The sequence below is a fragment of the Triturus cristatus genome, chromosome 1_1, assembly GCF_964204655.1.
Source record: "Triturus cristatus chromosome 1_1, aTriCri1.1, whole genome shotgun sequence".
Taxonomy (NCBI): domain Eukaryota; kingdom Metazoa; phylum Chordata; class Amphibia; order Caudata; family Salamandridae; genus Triturus; species Triturus cristatus.
Window position 1 is genome coordinate 36202115 of NC_140579.1, and position 19434 is coordinate 36221548.

Below are 19434 nucleotides of genomic sequence, written 5' to 3' on the forward strand. Positions count from 1 at the left end.
AGTCATTCCGATTAGGCCCCGTCCTTTTCGGATCGGGGGCGTGTTTTTTGCAAGAAGTCTAATTATCTCCTCCAGCCAATGACTGGAGGAGAGAAAAGACAAACACGCCCCCGAATCCGAAAATGCCGCTGCCTTTCTCCGAGGCATTTCTGCTCTGCCTCGGAGAAAGGCAGTGGTGTGTTTGCCTTTTGCTCTGCCTTGTTCAACGGTGTTTCTTTTTTTTTTGTTGAAAATATCTTTATAGAGCATCAGACAAAAGCAATCACATTTACATCCGGTATCCATGTGTCATCTGTGCATTTTATGGTAAACAAAAACCAAAAGGTCTACAATCTGATAACCAAGTGACAAAGATCCACCACCTCAGCAATGCGCCACTGCATTTCCAACATTGCCAATTAGTGTAAGCAAACGAGACTAGTAGCCTGCACCCTGAGTGGTTTGTCCTGCACCTACAGAGAGCAGAACAATACAATACTCAATATAGCCCTACCCTACAACCACCCCCCTCCCCCCAACCCCAAACTAACTAAAAACATTGGTGCCGTTTCACGGGTGAACCACCCCCTCCGATGTAGTAGTGGCAGGTGTCCACCCAGCTCTGTTGCCCCCAACCGGGGAGGGGGCTGTGTTCAACGGTGTTTCAACGGTGTGCAATTCCCCCCCCAAATGTAATAATAATAATAACCATCACCCCAGCAGCAGACCAAGACCATTGTCTTTGCCAATGTTTGTAGCCCCTACCACCAGTACCGACTGGTCGAGTAAGTCAGAGCCCTTCTCTCTCTACCTCCAAGAAAGGTCTTTTTCTCTCTTCCTTCCTTGCGGTGCTAGGAAGCTCGGGGGCGCTCGTCACTTTTCCCCTCCTAGGGTCAGCGCGATATTTCCCACCAAGGCGCGGCTTTCCTCAGTCGCCAGCAGCGTGTCGGGTCATCTTCGCCTCCAGTCCGTAGCGTACTTCCAGCGGGTAGAGGCAGACCAGTGGGAATCGGCGCGCTTTCACGTCAGGCAAGCACTTGGAGGGCAGGCTCGGGTAGGGGGTCCAGTAACGGGGGACCCAGCCCCCTGCCTCGGGTAGGACTGGAGACGCGCGACACGGGGCTCCCCACCACCATCGCGCTGCAGGCCGGTCGCACGGCCTGGGAGGCCCCGTGGTACGCAGGTACCCTCTCGCTGCCTCCTCACACACCTGCTTTCACCTCGGGCTTGGCCCCAGCTTGCTTCAGATCACATCTAGGGTAATTAGAGAAAACACACCGTGAAAGCTTCCCAACCTGAGCTGCTTTGGACATCACCCCGAGGCGATAGGGGACGCGTGTCGAAGCTTGACCAGCCGCCTACACCAGAATGTCAACATCGGTAATAAGATCGGTTCTTTCTTTCAAGCACCCATTTCTAGGACTCCTTTCCGCCTCCCCGCCCCGCTGGTGCAGCCAGAGCCATGAATGAGGCCCTCGGGCGGGCAGACTTCTAGCCAAAGCAGGAGAGACCGGCATGCCTGACTTGGTCCCAGCCTTCCGGCCTTTCCAAGTCCCCCTGCTGGAATCTCCTTTGGACCACTCGGGCCAGGGGTGTCCAACGTAGCTCCGAGAGGGCAAGATCCATGGCTGATATTTAGAATAAACATTGATAGTTTACTCGACCTTTGGTTCGTTCAAAGTAAATGTAAGTCTCGGATGCTGTTTCTACACGGCAAAGACCGAGTCAAGACCACAGTATAGCACCATGAGGCCCATACGTCTTCCTCAGCTAGTTCTGAGTTTTTAGTCACGTCTTTGCTGTCAGGGCTATTCAAGTTGTCTATTTCCTAGTACAGGTGTGGGTCTACGAGTCCCAGCATACTGAGGGCTTGCAACAAAAAAAAAAAGCATTTACAATGCAATGGTCTCGGCATTGTTAAAGTTAGAGCTATTGGCATTGCTCCTGACATTGTTTTTGTATTTAAAACATTTAAAGAAACTGCATTGTTATTTACAATGTCAATAGCTTAATCACTCTCGACCTAAAAACCGCTCATGCAGGGTCGCGCTTTAATTTTAAATATGGTGGCAGCACCTCTTTTGCAGTTGCTTTATATTTACACACAAAGCCCTCGCTGCATGCCGTGCCATCGCGCCTTAACTTTAAATATTGTTCTTTTTTTAAATTGTGCGCCCGCTTTATATTTACAGAAAAAGCGCTCACTGCATGCCGCGACATTGCGCTTTAACTATAAACAATGTTTTTTTTTATGCGCCACACCGCACTTCAGCCATCCTCTGATTAGAGCCATCGGGTGTCTTCCTACGTCACAAACGCATCGTCTTCTCAATAAAAAGTCCCAGAGATTGTTTTCCTTCAGTGTACAACAGCCCCATACTCCCACGGCCCCCTGCCGCTGAGCCCCAGGGCCTGGACCATCTGCACTGAGTCCGGGCTTCGGAGTCATCCGCGGCTACACTACATGTCGCCTGCAAGCGTTGGTTGCTAAATTATCACCTCACATCTCAGTGCCAATCTCTTAAAATCTGGGGGCAGCAGTCACAGCTATGCGGCAAACGGAGCACCGGCCCTGGGGCACTGATTGCAGGAAGGGTCGTGACTTTAAAAAACAAGCATTTGCAATGCAATAGGTCTCGCATTTATGCGAGTTTGAGCTATTGACATTGCAAATGACAATGCCTTTTATTTATGTTTTAAAAACAAAAATAAAAGGCATTGTCATTTGCAATGTCAATAGCTCAAACTCGCGTAAATGCGAGACCTATTGCATTGCAAATGCTTGTGACTATTGGGCTGACTATCGGGCTAGGCGCAGCTGGTAGACCTGCCAGCTCCAGTAGTCCTCCGCCACTGCTGTGGTGACTGACCTTAAGCTGTCATTGCGTGTCACCAGGCACGTCACTGCAGACGGCGCGGCAAAAGCCCACACAGACCTCGTCACACACGGCATGTCTTATTTCAAGGGCACCCACCGCTCCTCAACCCCTGATGACCTGACAGGGTACAGGTGCTGCTGGCAGCAGCAAAACGCCGACTTAAGGTCTTCCAGGGACTGCGAGCATATCAAGTTTAAGTCTCCCAAGCGTTCCATTGCAAATCAGAATTTCTCTTCGTTACTCTTTTCTCGTGTTCTGAAAGCATTCCATTCTCCCCAGTGTTGGCCCTCACCCCGCTTCTCCCTGCATGTTGTGGCAGGTCAACTAATGTTCAAGTCCTCTGACGTGCTTGTGCGTTCTGGAGGGCGCCCTCCTGGCCTGCATTATTTTGGTGCGTGTTGAGAGATGTAAAGCCGCAAAGCACTCGAGTTTTTCTTGGCCGCAGCTTACAGTTCTGAGTGGCTCGACCTCTGTCTCGCATAATATAAGCACACAATTACCAGGCACCGCTTGAGATAATGAGATGACGATTCCCAGATTTTGCGAGGGAGGGGAGGGATGACTGCGCTATACAAGCATTTGCAATGCAATAGGTCTCTCATTTATGCAAGTTTAAGCTATTGGTATTGTAAATGGCTTTGTGTTTCATTTATGTTTCAAAAACCAAAACATAAATAAAAGGCATTGTGATTTACAATGCCAATTGCTCAAACTAGGGTAATTGCGAGACCTTTTGCATTGCAAATGCTTGTTTCCGTTTCAAATTATGCCAGCATCGTGGTTTTAACAACGCAAGTCGTTACATCGACTTGCGTTGGAGGGCGCTGGACATAGGAATAGTGTGAATTACTATTCCAACTCCAGTCTACGTACAGTAGGGAAGGTGTTGGAAAGTAATTCACACAATTCCTTATCCTACAGCGCCCTCCAGTGCAAGTCGGTGTAACGACTTGCGTTGTTAAAACCACGATGTAACCATACCGCGTTGTAATGGTTGCGTGGTAAAGGATGTTTCCCATTTCTTTCACGAAGGAAGGGTGCAGGACCAGGGACACCTAGTAACAGCCTGTGGTACTGCGCCCATTTCTTCGTGAAAGGAATTTCTTTGCGTATTATTATTATTTTTTTTAGGATTAGCGGTTATGATCAAATACGTTTAGATAATCCAGGGAAGAAAAGGAAACCGCAAACATAGGGAGCAGATGGATGGCTTGTGTGATCAGAGATCCCAACATGCAGACAACGGGAAATAATCGTAAAATAATGGAACTCCAGAGGTTAATTAGTGGAGAGAAAGACATGCTCCCTCAGTGGAGATGAATCCTAAATGAAGTATTGTGTAAATGTGAGCGATTGGCGTTGCAGATGCTAATTAGTTGTTTTCCATTTCAAAGTATGCCAGCAGTACGCAAAGAAATTTCTTTCACGAAGGAAAGGGTGCAGGACCAGGGACACCTAGGGACAGCCTGTGGTACTGCAGCCTTTTCTTCGTGAAAATAATTTCTTTGTTTATGCTAATACTGGCATACTTTGAAATGAAATAAAAATTAGCATTTGCAATGTCAATAGCTGGTTTCCATTTCAAAGTATGCCAGCAGTACGCAATGACATTTCTTTGGCGAAGGAAAGGGTGCAGGACCAGGGACACCTAGGGACAGCCTGTGGTACTGCGCCCATTTCTTCGTGAAAGGAATTTCTTTGCGTATTATTATTTTTTTTTTTAGGATTAGCGGTTATGATCAAATACATTTAGATAATCCAGGGAAGAAAAGGAAACCGCAAACATAAGGAGCAGATGGATGGCTTGTGTGATCAGAGATCCCAACATGCAGACAACGGGAAATAATCGTAAAATAATGGAACTCCAGAGGTTAATTAGTGGAGAGAAAGACATGCTCCCTCGGTGGAGATGAATCCTAAATGAAGCATTGTGTAAATGTGAGCGATTGGCGTTGCAGATGCTAATTAGTTGTTATCCATTTCAAAGTATGCCAGCAGTACGCAAAGAAATTTCTTTCACGAAGGAAAGGGTGCAGGACCAGGGACACCTAGGGACAGCCTGTGGTACTGCACCCTTTTCTTCGTGAAAATAATTTCTTTGTTTATGCTAATACCTGCATACTTTGAAATGAAATAAAAATTAGCATTTGCAATGTCAATAGCTGGTTTCCATTTCAAAGTATGCCACCAGTACGCAAAGAAATGTCTTTCACGAAGGAAAGGGTGCAGGACCAGGGACACCTAGGGACAGCCTGTGGTACTGCACCCTTTTCTTCGTGAAAATAATTTCTTTGTTTATGCTAATACTGGCATACTTTGAAATGAAATAAAAATTTGCATTTGCAATGTAAATAGCTGGCTATTTTGAATAATACGAGAGGTTTTGCACTGTAAATCCTCTGAGCAGCCTCCTGTGTGGCTTCAGCAGTGAATATGTAATTGCGGCAGGAAGCAAAGAACAAACCTGCAGTTTGCCCAATATAAGTTAAAAGGTAGGACAAAGTGAAAGGAAACACGCATCCACGAGGTAAGAATCTAAGGCAGGCTCAATGGAAGTGAAGTATCTTCTGATATAAAGAAACAGTAGGCTGCAAAGACAAGCAGCCGGAACGAGGGAGAGTAGGCACCCCTCCCCCAACCAGATGGCACACTGCAGGCAATTAAGTGCGAGCAGAAGCGGAAGAAAACTGAAGTTAGGCGCCGCTGCCTCGGGACTACACGGAAGTGACAATAGGGCCAACAGCCAACAGAAATCAAGAAAACAACAGCAATGCTAAATTTAAACCAATCACGAGGGGCAGGAGAAATTACACGGAGGTGAAGCCAATATATAAATTACTTTAAGTCTCGCTGAGACAGCGCATGCAGCGCATGCGCTGCCACACGCGAGACCTAAAACAAGCATTTGCAATGCATCAGGTCTCGCATTTACGTGAGTTTGAGCTATTGGCATTGTAAATGACAATGCCTTTTATTTATGGTTTGGTTTTTGAAACATAAACAAAAACGCATTGTCATTTACAATGCCAATAGGTTAGACTCGCATAAATGCGAGGCCTATTGCAAATGCTTTTTTGTTGTTGTTGAGCGGACAGTCTTGTCACAGCACACCACCCATTCATGAGTTCATTAATTAACCATGCTCTCAGCCACTACTTCATTCATCCATCAATGCATTCACACATCCATCCACCCGTTCTCACATTCCCCCACTCACCAATCAGACACACAAATTTGCCTGCTTCCAGAAGGGGAAAAATAAAGGGTAAAACACGCTGGACAACATGCAGTGGACATGAGGTGGTCACACTAAATATGTAATTGTAATGGTCCGATAACTTGCGTAACCGGCACCATGGCAATTATCAGGTTACTTGTAATAGGGTAGACTGGTGTGGCTTTTTGTAATCGAAATAAATCGGTCAACAGGGGGGCTACCTCTGCTGTGCTGCCCATACACAAAATGCGAGACCTATTGTTGGAAGTGGGGTTTCTATATTAATATAGCCATCTAAAGTAAACACCGAGCATGGCGTCAGTGATTAAAGAGTCTGCACATGGAAAATGAACCAGAGCAAACAAAACACGAACGCGTCTCACTACAGTGCAGGCTAACATAACAAGAGAAAGGCTTCATGCGAAAGAAATAAAAAGTTCTACTTACACGATGGCCCCTCGCAGCATGCCGCTTCTTATGCCATGCAAGACTAAACAAAAGCACTGGTTTACTAAAACAGAACATATGGATGCTCTTTTAGATTATCAATATGGGCGCATGTGAACAATGGCGGCTCAAGCCCCCTCCAGCTGTGATTTAATTGAAGTTTAAACAGGAAGGCGCCACAAGGCACTTTACATAAAGCAACGTTTTTGCAGAAATTCTGCATGGGTGCGTGTATTTTGTGGCTCTGTGGAGATGACCTCTCAGAAGGGGATACTTGCCCCCACAAGGTGATGAGACGAGTGGGAGGGGGGCTGGCCTCTCAGAGGCCTGGACATTTGCTCAATGTGGGGATGTGTCTCGGGGCTCAGTGGGGAGCAAGTGACTGGCCTGTCAGAAGGCACGAAAGTTCACCCCACCGCGGGGCTGTGTGTGATGGCTTCTATCGGGAGGGGGTCACCTCTACTGATTCTTGCCCACCATGGGTCAGTGTATATGGAGGCTGAGTGGGGCCATAAAACTGATCCCTCAGAAGGAAAGGTTACATATAAAGACACTTCTGTCGTCGGCATGTTTCTTCTGGGTCACTTGTGCATGTGTACTTCCGAGACGATTCTACCCGAGGCATTTTCTAACACAAATGCAATAGCCAGTGGTGATTGCTTGCAAACTGCGTGGTGTGTTTAATTTGGTACACCCTGTGATTATTTTGAATGCTGAACACCAATCTCCGGACAGAGCCTGAGTGCTTTAAACATTACCGCGTTCGGGCGCTGTACTGTAAATAAATAGTTCATTTGCATAAATACAAAAGCTGGCGCATGGTCCGGACATAGCTTGTGTGTTTTAAACATTACCGCGTTTGGGCGCTGTACTGTAATTAACTATGTCATTTGCATAAATACAAAAGCGGGCGCATTGCGCAAGCAGCAACAGGCAGAAAAGCACACGCGGGTACAAAGCTGCAATAAAAGTAGTCCCTAAATGGAATAATAACAGCCCAGCAGCGTACCTACACTGTAGTTGGTCGGTGCTGCTTCCTGCAAAACGGGAGCAAAGCGGAAGTGACGTTTCGCATCGTGAGCCAACCATAAGCAAGATAAGAAAGAGCAATACAATGTTAAACAAATGGTGATCAACAGGACATATTAGCTGCCAATAGGCGGAGTTTCACCCAACATAGAAATTACTTCATGCCTCGGAGAGGCAGCGCATGCGCTGCCCTTTGCGAGACCTAAAAAAGATGCTTCGAACGATGTCTAACATGAAATTTAAACCACTCGGCGCAAGGGGATCCAGCACATGTACGAAAATGTTACGCCCTGAAAATGACAACATTAGGCATTTTAGGCTGCTAAATTCCCTCAGATTATTTTAGAAACGGTGTTTTGTGGCGTTCGTCAGCTACAAACTGACAAACATACCCCCACACCACACATCGTGCACCTCTGGTTAAAATAATGAAGGCTGTCGATCCCATCACAGACCACCATACAAACCCTAGTCACTGTTTGCCAAGCTGCGCCCTTAGTAGCGCACTGAAGTAAAATGTTATGGAAGCGTCCCTTCCCTCAAATGCGCTCCTTGTTTCCAGGGTCTATAAACTTCCCTGTCTCCAGCCCGTTAAGAGGTCAACCACCCATCCCCCCAGCAGCACAGACGAAGGCCCCCAGGACCCCTTCCGTTTACACTTCACTCCATGGGCCACAAACCAGCTGTTCTTTCTTCGTGTCTGTAAGCATTGAGCAGTGTGTATCACGAAGAAGTGTGGAGTATAGACTGGAGTCATGGTATGTTTTATGAAGAAAAACAATTATATGTTTCTTTGAAAAAATCTTCCCCCAAGTTTAATTTTACACACTTTTCATTTCGGTAGCGAGGAGATATATTTTGGAATAAACTGTTTACAGTTGACATTGTAAATAACAATGCCGTTTCTTTAAATGTTTTAAAAACAAAAACATAAACAAAAATAATGTCATGAGCAATGCCAATTGTCCCATATTTACACCACCCTTGTAAATAAGGGGCAGCCTCAAAAAGCACTGGGATTTGTGGTGGAACGCCCACAGCAACACCCATAGCCCCTCCCTTTACTGCAGCGGACTGCTGCCAGAAGGGTCATATTTACAAGGTGACGCTACTATCTTCATATTAAAGAGGGGGTGTGAGAACAAAGGGGCAGATTTACAAGGTCTGGCGCATCTCTGCAAATAGGCAGGGATGCACCAGAACACTTGCGACCCGCAAAACCACCCGTGCGCCACCACTGATGCGCCGCATTTACAATGAGGCGCGCCGTGGCGTATGGATGGGCAGATGCGTGTCATATACCCCGGCGGAAATGGGGCACAGTGCTGGAGTCGCGTCACCAGCAAAGGCTCGGGGGTGCCCTATGCCTAACATGCTGCATCAATCCTTACGTCTGCTTCAAGCAGGCGCAGGGTTTTGACGCAGCATGGCCATAAAAGTGACTCAGTGAATTCTTGTAGATTTCACTGCGTCACTTTTACGAGGCGCACCTGCGAGGGAACGCCCTCCCTGCGCTGGAACACCCACATGAAACCTGACGCAGGTTTCATGTTGCTAGGTAAGCGCCGCGATACTGAGGCTGCTCCTGTTAGAATTTACATGCTGCTACTAGCGCGAGTATAGCGCTTTTTATATGCGGAAATAATTAATTAATTTGCACTTTTAAATTTTTTCGAAGGGTCCCGTTTTCTGGTGGGGTTTGAGTTAGGATATACCCACACTCTAATCGGAGATTGCACCGCTGTTGAGCGGGTCTTTAGCTGCTTTCTTGGGTTCTTGGGGCGGGAGCCATCTTGGGGGAGGAAGCGCCGCTTTGGGACGCCATTGTGGTTGACAGCCTAGTTGCTGCCTGGCCACCTTGCACGCTCGAGGCTACTTAAGCTGAGAAGCACAGGGCTTCTTCTTGCTAGGTAAGCGCCGCGATACTGAGGCTGCTCCTGTTAGAATTTACATGCTGCTACTAGCGCGAGTATAGCGCTTTTTAAATGCGGAAATAATTAATTAATTTGCACTTTTAAAATTTTTCGAAGGGTCCCGTTTTCTGGTGGGGTTTGAGTTAGGATATACCCACACTCTAATCGGAGATTGCACCGCTGTTGAGCGGGTCTTTAGCTGCTTTCTTGGGTTCTTGGGGCGGGAGCCATCTTGGGGGAGGAAGCGCCGCTTTGGGACGCCATTGTGGTTGACAGCCTAGTTGCTGCCTGGCCACCTTGCACGCTCGAGGCTACTTAACCCTGCCACCATGCAGGCGCGCAGCGTATGCGCGCAGCGTGGGCGCGCCGGAGGCTCGCCAGAGGCAAGCCCATCTGTGCCCATCAGGGACCAGACGGGACCCGGGGCCACGACCCCTGGTTCTCGCTTGGTATACACCAGAGGTGAGTTGGAGTCTTTGAACACCTGCAATTTTGATATTAGCCCAGACTGTGTTGACATTCTTGTGCGTGAGAGAATCTTGTCCGCCCCCACTCCCCAGCCGGGTCGTAAGGTTATGAGTCAGGCCCGCGGCTTACGCTTTGGCCTCCTTAACACACGCTCCCTGCAACGACATAATTTAGAGGTGTTTACCCTTCTTGAAGAAGGAGAACTAGATCTCCTGGGACTCACCGAGACATGGTTAGAGGATTCCTCTATGCCGGATCTCGTCGCCTCCCTACCATCCGACTTTTCGGCACTTTTCTACAATAGATCTGGAGCCAAGAGGGGGGGAGGTGTTGCCCTCCTGTACAACTCACGCCTATTGGTTGAAAGGGTCTTGACGGAAAATTTGGCAGGCGCGGAAGTGATGGGCGTTAAGTTGCAATCAGGGACGGATTGTCTGCTGATTCTGTTAGTCTATCGCCCTCCGTGGACCTCGCCTGATTTCCCTGACTTGTTCATAAGACTGGCCCAGGACATTCGCTCAAGATATGACAAGGTAATGATAATGGGGGATTTTAACTACCATTGGGAGAAGGTCCCAAAAGATGGTCAGGCGTTACAGATCGATGAGGCGTTAACCTCATTAGATCTGGTTCAACAAGTAAGAGGCCCAACACATGCTAAGGGACACACCCTAGACTTGGTGTGGACGACAGTTCCTGTCCAGGACATGGCTGCGGCTCTGCCATGCGTATGGTCTGACCACCACTTGGTGAGAGGCAAGGTTTTGGCGGACAGACTGAAAACAACAACCAAAGGAGGATGGAAGGCAGTTAGGAAGTGGAATAAGTTTGATGGGGATAAAATGATAAATTTACTTCGCACCAACCCCCCTGCCAACAATTGCCCCCTCAACCCAGAGGCCCTCTGTGGGGCACTCATGGACAAACTTCAGAATGCCACAGACAAAGTTGCACCAATCTGTAGGGTGAACCGTACGGATAGGAAACGAGGGGCCCCGTGGTATAATGACTTACTTAGAGCTCAGAAACGTGGGCTACGCAAACTGGAAAGAACCTGGCGGAAAAACTACAGTCCTGACTCTCGTAGTAACTATCTACGGGCTCTCGCTGGTTATAAGCAAGCGATTATAGCCAGGAAGTCCGAGTTCTACGAGGAGAGGATTTCTACGGCCACGAACCCTCAGAAAGAAGTCTTCCGAGTCCTCACGGAGCTCAGGAAGAACAAGGAACAGCCCCCGGACTTTAGTCAGGAGGACTGTCAGAAGTTCCAGGATTTCTTCACCAACAAAGTCATTGATTTGGTCACTGAAATTACGGCAACCTCGCAAATTGACTGTCCACCGGTGGATATCCCAGCCATACTGCCAATTATAATCCCGCTCTCTAATCTACCCTTGATTACAAAGGAGAGTTTAGTCTCCCTCACGGGACGGGTCAAGTCCGGCTCTAGGGCGGATCCATGCCCACCTGAAGTCTTCAAACTCGCACTCCCGGGCATTGAGGATGACGTGCTGAGTCTCCTGAACCTCTCTCTACAAACTGGTCAAGTGCCATCTGCCTTCAAGGAAGCCCGTCTGATTCCCTTGCTAAAAAAACCGGGGGCAGACGCAAAATGTCTGAAGAACTTCAGACCAATTTCCCAGTTACCATTCTTGGCGAAGGTCCTGGAGCAGCATGTCCTTATCACCCTTTCAGAACATCTGGAAAGCAACACGCTGCTAGAGCCGAATCAAGCAGGCTTCCGTGCGAATCACAGCACGGAGCTGGTTATGTTGTCAATCGTAGACGAACTTAGGAACAGAGCAGACAAGAAAATCCCGGGGGCCCTGGTGCTGTTGGACCTCTCCGCGGCATTTGATACCGTGTGTCATGAACAACTACTGTCGCGGATGAGGGACTTCGGCATTCAGGGCATAGCACTGGCATGGTTCACATCCTTCCTTCAAGGGAGGACGCAGAAAAGTGCAATTAGGTGACATGCTCTCTACCGCAACCTCGATCACTTGCGGAGTCCCACAAGGGTCTGCTCTGTCACCCCTATTGTTCAACATATACCTACAGCCTTTGATTCGAATGCTTAATCAAATGGACTGTCAGGTATATAACTACGCAGACGACACCCAGATCATTATCCAGCTGGAGGATAGCCAGAATGCCTTTACCAGACTGCAAAACATTCTGAGAAGTACAGCTAACTGGATGTCCGGCAACTCCCTAAAAATCAACCCGGACAAAACCGAGGTGTTGCCGATTACCATCGCTGGCAACCCTTGGTGTGACCGTTTCTGGCCTGGGGAGTTGGGCACGCCTCCAGAACCGGCTGAGGTGGTTAAGAGCCTGGGCATCCAGGTGGACAGCAAGCTGTCCATGAAAAAGCAAGTCACAGCTGTGGTGGGCTGCTGCGTCGGCCTCCTTCGCCAACTCAGGAAAGTTTCCCCGCTGCTCTCTTTTTCCACCCTAAGGAGCGCGGTTTCTGCAATGATTTTGGCTAGGCTGGACTATGGCAATTCATTGTATATAGGACTCCCACAGGGCCTCTTAAACAGAATGCAGACGGTCATGAACGATGCTGCCAGGCTCATTTTCAAGAAACCAAGGAGTACCCAGGCATCCCCCCTCCTGTGGGAACTCCATTGGTTGCCAGTTAGGCAGAGGCTAATGTTCAAGGGGCTCTGCACTGTACACAAAGCGCTTCATGGCAGAGCACCCACCTATCTGAAATCTCGCCTGTCCCTTTACAAACCAGGGAGGGTGCTTAGATCTGCTGATTCCATATATCTGGTTCAGCCACGCTGTAGACTGACCACTGTGGGTGGGCGTGCTTTCTCACATACTTTGCCAGCTATGTGGAATAAACTACCGCTGAAACTCCGCAATGAAAAGAAACTAATGCCCTTCCGCAAGCAATTAAAAACTGTGCTTTTCCAGCAAGCGTGGGGTGGCCGCTAAATTTTAATCTGATGCATCTTTTTATTGTATAGCTGATCCTAACAAAGCGCTTAGAGACCCCTGGGTTATAGTGCGCTATACAAGTCACAAGAAATAAATAAATAAATAAATAAATAAATGTGGCGCAGGGGTTGACAACGTGACGCATCTCCCTAGATGCATCACGTTGTAAATACGGCGCAACATGGCGCATGATTTACGCCACTGCTGCTTCACAGAAGTGACGCAACGGCGGCGTAAATGTGTCGCAAGGGGCTTGTAAATCTGCCCCAAAGTGAGCCATGCAAAGTGTGTGTTTTCGTAGCACTAAAACAAGACACTGTGAAAGGTCAGAGCAGGGTCGTGCTGGAGTTGGCTGCCTGTGGTCTTCTGCAGAGGCGCAACTAGAGCCAAATTTCGGGGGAGGCTAATTCTTCCAGCAATAGGCAGAGTGGGGATGCAGGGGCTGTAAAAAGGGGTGAAAAACAACAGAGTCTCATTTACAAGCAAATGGTCTTTAAAGACCTGTGAAGTACTGGGTGCGGCTGTGTGTGTGGAAGCTGTCTCAGCCCGGGGCAATGGGCGTTGCGTGCTCTTCTCTCTCCTAATCATCCCACGAAGATGTTGCTCCTGCACTGTGTAGGAGAGTAGGATCTGCTTCCTATGGTTACCCTGACTTTTTGCTGATGTTTCACTGTTTTTCGACTTTAGTCTGGCTGGGGCCCTTTAATCCAGGACCCCAGCCTAGCTGCTTCCTCTCTAAAATTATTCCATATACTTTAGGTATACTCCAGATTGGATTCTGGGGTACCCTTGTGAGTCCCTAGTATATGGTATACTATGTACCAAGGGCATAGGTACCCCAGAGGCCTACCAGTGGCTGAAGCATGTATTGTGCCACCCCTGGAAAGCCATCCAAAATGACACCCCAGGACTGCTACTGCAGCCTGGGTAAGGTGGTGCATGAGATTTAGGTTCACTATATCTCACCTATCACTGCACATAGAAACCTATCAGTCACCCCTATGGCAGGCCTTATCAATCCTGAAGGCAGGGTACTTGGTTATATGAGAGAGGGTGCCCATGCATGATCAGAGCACCCCTGCAGCCTTCGTAATCTATCCTCCGGGGTTGTCAGTGGTGCAGCCTGACCATATACTCTTAAGTACATTATAACCAAACAGTAAATGCTAACTTTGGACTGGCTGCACGGATACATGTCGTGTTTGGTGTCAAACACCTTGGAATCATACCCCCACTCCAGTAACTGGTGTGGGAGTATGATCCCACCCTTCTAGAGGGAGAGACATGGCAGTACTGGTATACCCGGTAGTAACTTAATACAGTCTTAGCATCACAAAATGGATGCTGCAGCCACAGACACAAGTCTGGCCTCCTACTGCTGACCGAAACTCCAGCAGGGGAGGCCTGGACAATAGATTTCCTGTCACAGGGAGGTGTAACCACCTCCCAGACAGGCTGATGTGTATTGGGGCTGGGTGGGAGCACTCCAAGAGTGCTTTGAAGTCCTGCACTGGGGGCACAGTTGGTGTCTCTGTGCATAGCCCAGTTCAAACCGGTTGCAGGGGCTACCAGCCCCTGGTCTGGTGCGGAACTGGACAAAGGAAATGGGTGCAGCCACCCCTCTTTCCGAACCCTCCCATAGGTGGGTCCCCAGAGTAAGTCCAACCCCTTCCTTGGGTATAAAGAAGGAACCCCTGTAACCAGAACTTTAGATATTCCTGGACGAAACTCTGCAACTGAATCCTGGACCTTCGACGATCTGTTCAACGCCAGATGACTGAAGAATCTCCCTTGGAGTAAAGGAGTTACTCCCCTGATTGGCAGGCACCAAAGACGCATCTGTCCGGTCTGCATCTCCGAAGCTCCCACCAGACGCCGAAGACTTTGCAATGCCAGAGGTGGATTTCCAGACTTCCCAGAGGCTGACCCGAGTCCCCAGCAAGGCTGAAACCTGTAGACCTCGTGGGTACCGTGGAACCTGAATCCCTGGACATCGAGCACATTTGCTAGTGCATCAGCTTCTCGATGTTCCTTGAGGCTGTGCATTGGGTTACTCGTAGCCCATACACTGAGCAGTGACCTCACCGAAGATTGTCGGCCTACCCACTCCGAGTGACCCGTGAGCCGCCATTTTGTGATTCTTCTCGACGCACCCTCGCGATCAATTGTCTGTCGACTTGTGGGTCCCTGAAAAGTAACTCTGACTTTCCTTGGGCTTTCCTGGTTGCTCCAGACGTGCCCTCACTCCTCCTTGCTGGGGGAGTCCCCAGGACCTTACTGGTCCTCACCGAAGCATTTCTTCTATTTCTGCGTGGGTTGCTGTTGCCAAGGCTTATTGGATCCAATCAGGATACCGACACCGCAGTACTCGACATCCTTCGCGGGCAGCTCGAATCTAGCTCCTGGTCATCGTCGACACCTCCTGGTCCTCGTGGCTGAAGAGTCAAACTTCACCTTCTTCACCAGAAACACCCGACATCGGTGGGCATTCGACTTCCATGCTCCTGGTCACTGGCAAGTGACCCAGACTCTGACCCCTCTTCTTTCAGGTCTTCTACATCTTCGATCCAGGCTTGGATCTCTTCGGACACTTCTCCTCGTCCCGGCAGCAGCACTTTGCAGCAGTTAGCCATTGAAAACGACGAAGCGACCCGACACCATTTGACACCTATGCACCCGGCTTCCCTGGGGGAGGTAACACGAGTACTCCGATGCTTCCGTGGGTGTGGGCCCTAGAACCCCTTAAGTCTAAAAGCGTCAGCTGCAAGTCCTCTCCTAAGTGTCCTTTATCTTTAAAAATCTAACAGCGACTTTCTCAATAGAAGCTAAGGGGAGCTCACGGCTGTGTTCTCACACAGCACATGGCCCCCGTGGGTCCCCTGTGTCACTACCTTGGGTGGTTCCTTGGGGTCGCAGCAATTCTAGAGGCTCTAGGCCTGCGTCTAGTTCAGTCGTGGTTCTTATACCACTATTTTAGTATATGGTTTGGTACGCCCCTAGGGCTAACTGTATATTGTGCTTATTTACTGTGCTATTTGACTTGTAACTCATAAAGAGACTAGGGGGGTGTGTTTTAGAATAAATACATATATTTTATATATATACCTTGTGTGGATCTCTTTTCATTTGGTCATTTCAGAGATTATAGACTGGTAAAACAAGCTGCTTTACATTCCTTCAAGACTTAGCCTGAAGGCTGCTCTCTACAGCTACCACTAGGATAGCTTTCAATAAAGGTTGTCTTTAACTTATCATCAATAAGGGTTGTTTGGACTGGTACAAGGTGCCCACTATAACTAGTGGACAGCATATACCAGGCCAACTTCTCACACACTGCAAAAAGAGAAGGGAAATCCTGAGAGAAAATGGCTCTCTTTAAAGGATTTCCCTTCCCCTATAATGTGGCTCACCTGGCATGATGTCTCCACTTCTCAGTAGTGAGCGATGTGCTTGCTCTCCCTGCAGTCCAATTAAAAAAAAAGAAAACGGACTACCTTTGTGAGGCCTGAAAATACAGCTCGATAGAGATCAGTTTCGAGGCCCCCTAAAAATAACTGCTGGTGCTCAGACCCGGACAGACCCGGCCCACTTAAAGACCTGCTTGGTATCCCAAAACACCCACATACATATGACTTCTGATTATCTGCAGCTGCTTATGTGGTGCGAGGTGAAAACCTTAGGGCTCTGACAGACACCCAGTGCGATCTTCTGCAGTTTCTTACATGGGTCACACTTTGAAACTCAATTACAACTAACAAACTTACCTAATGTGTATGGGCAGCCTTCTCTAGTGACCTGCGGAGACTCACAGAGTGAACGGTGATCCCTGAATGATCACAGCTATCCCTTCTCCAGGGACCCATGGAGGCCCACAGAGTGAACTGTGGTCCCTGAATGATCACAGATGTCCCTTCTCCAGGGACCCATGGAGACCCACAGAGTGAACTGTGATCCCTGAATGACCACAGAGGTCCCTTCTCCAGGGACCCATGGAGACCCACAGAGTGAACTGTGATCCCTGAATGATCACAGATGTCCCTTCTCCAGGGACCCATGGAGACCCACAGAGTGAACTGTGATCCCTGAATGATCACAGAGGTCCCTTCTCCAGGGACCCACGAAGACCCACAGAGTGAACTGTGATCCCTGAATGATCACAGATGTCCCTTCTCCAGGGACCCATGGAGACCCACAGAGTGAACTGTGATCCCTGAATGACCACAGATGTCCCTTGCCCTCTTCTAGGAGGCGCGACTAACCTGTGAGCCCTAAAATCTGATTTAAATGCCGTGTATTCCTTTGTTGGAATCATTGTGTGTCTTCGTTAGTGAACTCTGAACATCCACTCACATGCCTTGTGCTCTTGGACAACCATTTATGTGGGACCCGCAGGGTGCCTTTGATCCCTCCACACCCAAAGACACTGCATCTTCTATTAGACTCCAGTAGTGTATACACTTGTGAATCCTGAACACCCACACACATACCTTGTGCTCTTCTGCAGCTTCCTTTATGGGTTACACTGAATGACTAGTCACCTCTGAACACTTGCACACATAGCTCCCACTCTCAGGCTGCCTCACTGATGGGGCTCACAGAGGGACTTTGCGATCCCAGAATTTCCCGACATACCCTGTGACCTTCACTTGTCGTTCCAGAACAGCCACACACTCACCTTGTGCTCCTTAGCAGGTTCCTCAATGGGGCTCACACTGGGACTATGCAATCCATGAATATCCACAGACGTACCTTGTACTCCTCTGCAGCCTCCTCTACAGGACTCTCTAAGTGAGTTCTATGGTCCTTGGACTCCCGGCACACCAAACATATCATCCTCTGATCCTCTGCACAGAACAGCACCTGTGCCTGGTTATGTTTCTCACACAGATTCTCCTCTGGGGGCTTCACTGGTGGCAGATGAAGCTGTTTTGCAATTTCCACCATGTTCCCCAGTTTCCTGTTGGGTCGAAGGTTTCCCCTAGAAGATGTTGCCCTGCACTCAGGACAGGGGAAGTTTCCATCTCTTCCCTCCCAGCTCTGAGTGATGCAGGGGCGGCAGAAGTTGTGTCCACAATCAATAGTCACCGGATCAGTAAAATATTCCAAACAGATGGAACAAGTGGCCTCTTCCTGGAGCTTCCCGAACTGAGCTGCTGCCGCCATGATTCAGAAATGCAGGAAGAAAACTTAAGTTTAATTTCTCTCTCTGTGTGAAGTGGGTGTGTCTGTGCGTCTGCCCCTCTCTGTGTGCACTGGGACTTCCGGGTTCATGTTACAGTCACAGAGCAGAGAACTGACTCTTCTGCTGCGTCTGATTTACCTCTGGGGTTGACACCATTTACGCGTCATGCGGTTTTATATCGAGAATCTGTAAGTGAAGAATTGGAGCTTGTAGATGGGTTTCTGGAAAATCCTCTGTTATCTTTTACAGGCCAATTCTGCAAGTTCGCATTTTAAAATCTTTTAGGAATCTCATAAACATTTCTAAAATACTTTCTAGAGTGATTTCTTCCTGTATTTGTTTTTAAATTTTTGTTTGAAAGGCTGAAAAAGACCAACTTTTGCTCGTTTATCAATGTTTTTACTGGCCTTACCATAGCATTGCTGGTCAGGCCGGTAAAATAGTAGTTTGTGTGTGTGGGAAGAGTATATTGCTGTCTCTTATTGTCTGTTCTGTATGTAAAGGACACTTACACTGCTGATGCCCTGATCTACCTATTCTGTGAGTGAGGGAATGCTGATGTACTCATGTACCTATTCTGTGAGTGAGGGAAGTTTGCACTGCTGATGCCATGATGGGAAGTTTGCACTGCTGATGCCCTGATCTACCTATTCTGTGAGTGAGGGAAGTTTGCCTGCTGATGCCCTGATCTACCTATTCTGTGAGTGAGGGAAGCTTGCACTGCTAATGCACTGATCTACCCATTCTGTGAGTTCGGGAAGCTTGCAATGCTGTTACCATGATATGCCTGTTCGCTGCTACCATGATATGCCTGTTCTGTTAGAGGGATGCTTGACCTGCTGTTTTCATGATATACCTGCTCTGTGAGAAGGAAACTTGCACTGCTCCCGCCCTGCTGTACCTATTCTGTGAGTGAGGAAAGCTTGCACTGCTCCCGCCCAGCTGTACCTATTCTGTAAGTGAGGGAAGTTTGCACTGCTGATGCACTGGTGTACGTATTCTGTGAGTGAGGGAAATTTGCACTGCTGCTACCATGATATACCTGTTCGCTGCTACCATGATATATTACTGTTCTGTTAGAGGGACGCTTGCACTGCTGTTCTCATGATATACCTGTTCTGTGAGAAGGAAGCGGGCACTGGTCCTGCCTGCTGTACCTGTTCATTGAGTAAGGGAAGCTTGCACTGCTGACACCCCGAAGTACCTTATCTGTGAGTGGAGGAAGCTTGCACTGCTGATGCCCTGCTGTACCTGTTCTGAGAGAGGAAAGCTTGTACTACTGCTACCGCTCGCCGCATTTGGTCGCTGGACACTCTGGAGCTGGTCCCTTACCTGCTTGTGCCATACGAGGGAAAAGGACGCTGCGCT

The 19434-nt window shown here is 48.5% G+C and overlaps 1 protein-coding gene across 1 annotated transcript in view; it reads right to left on the minus strand.

Annotated features, from left to right (window-relative positions):
- LOC146869272 (E3 ubiquitin-protein ligase TRIM39-like) overlaps positions 1-18089 on the minus strand; it is a 189510-nt gene extending 171421 nt beyond the window's left edge. Inside the window, exon 1 of the mRNA XM_085646728.1 lies at positions 17634-18089. Within this exon, the coding sequence (XP_085502854.1) occupies positions 17634-18047 (414 nt within the window). The 5' untranslated portion in view covers positions 18048-18089. The remainder of the gene's footprint in view (positions 1-17633) is intronic.
- Positions 18090-19434: the final 1345 nt, after the last annotated feature.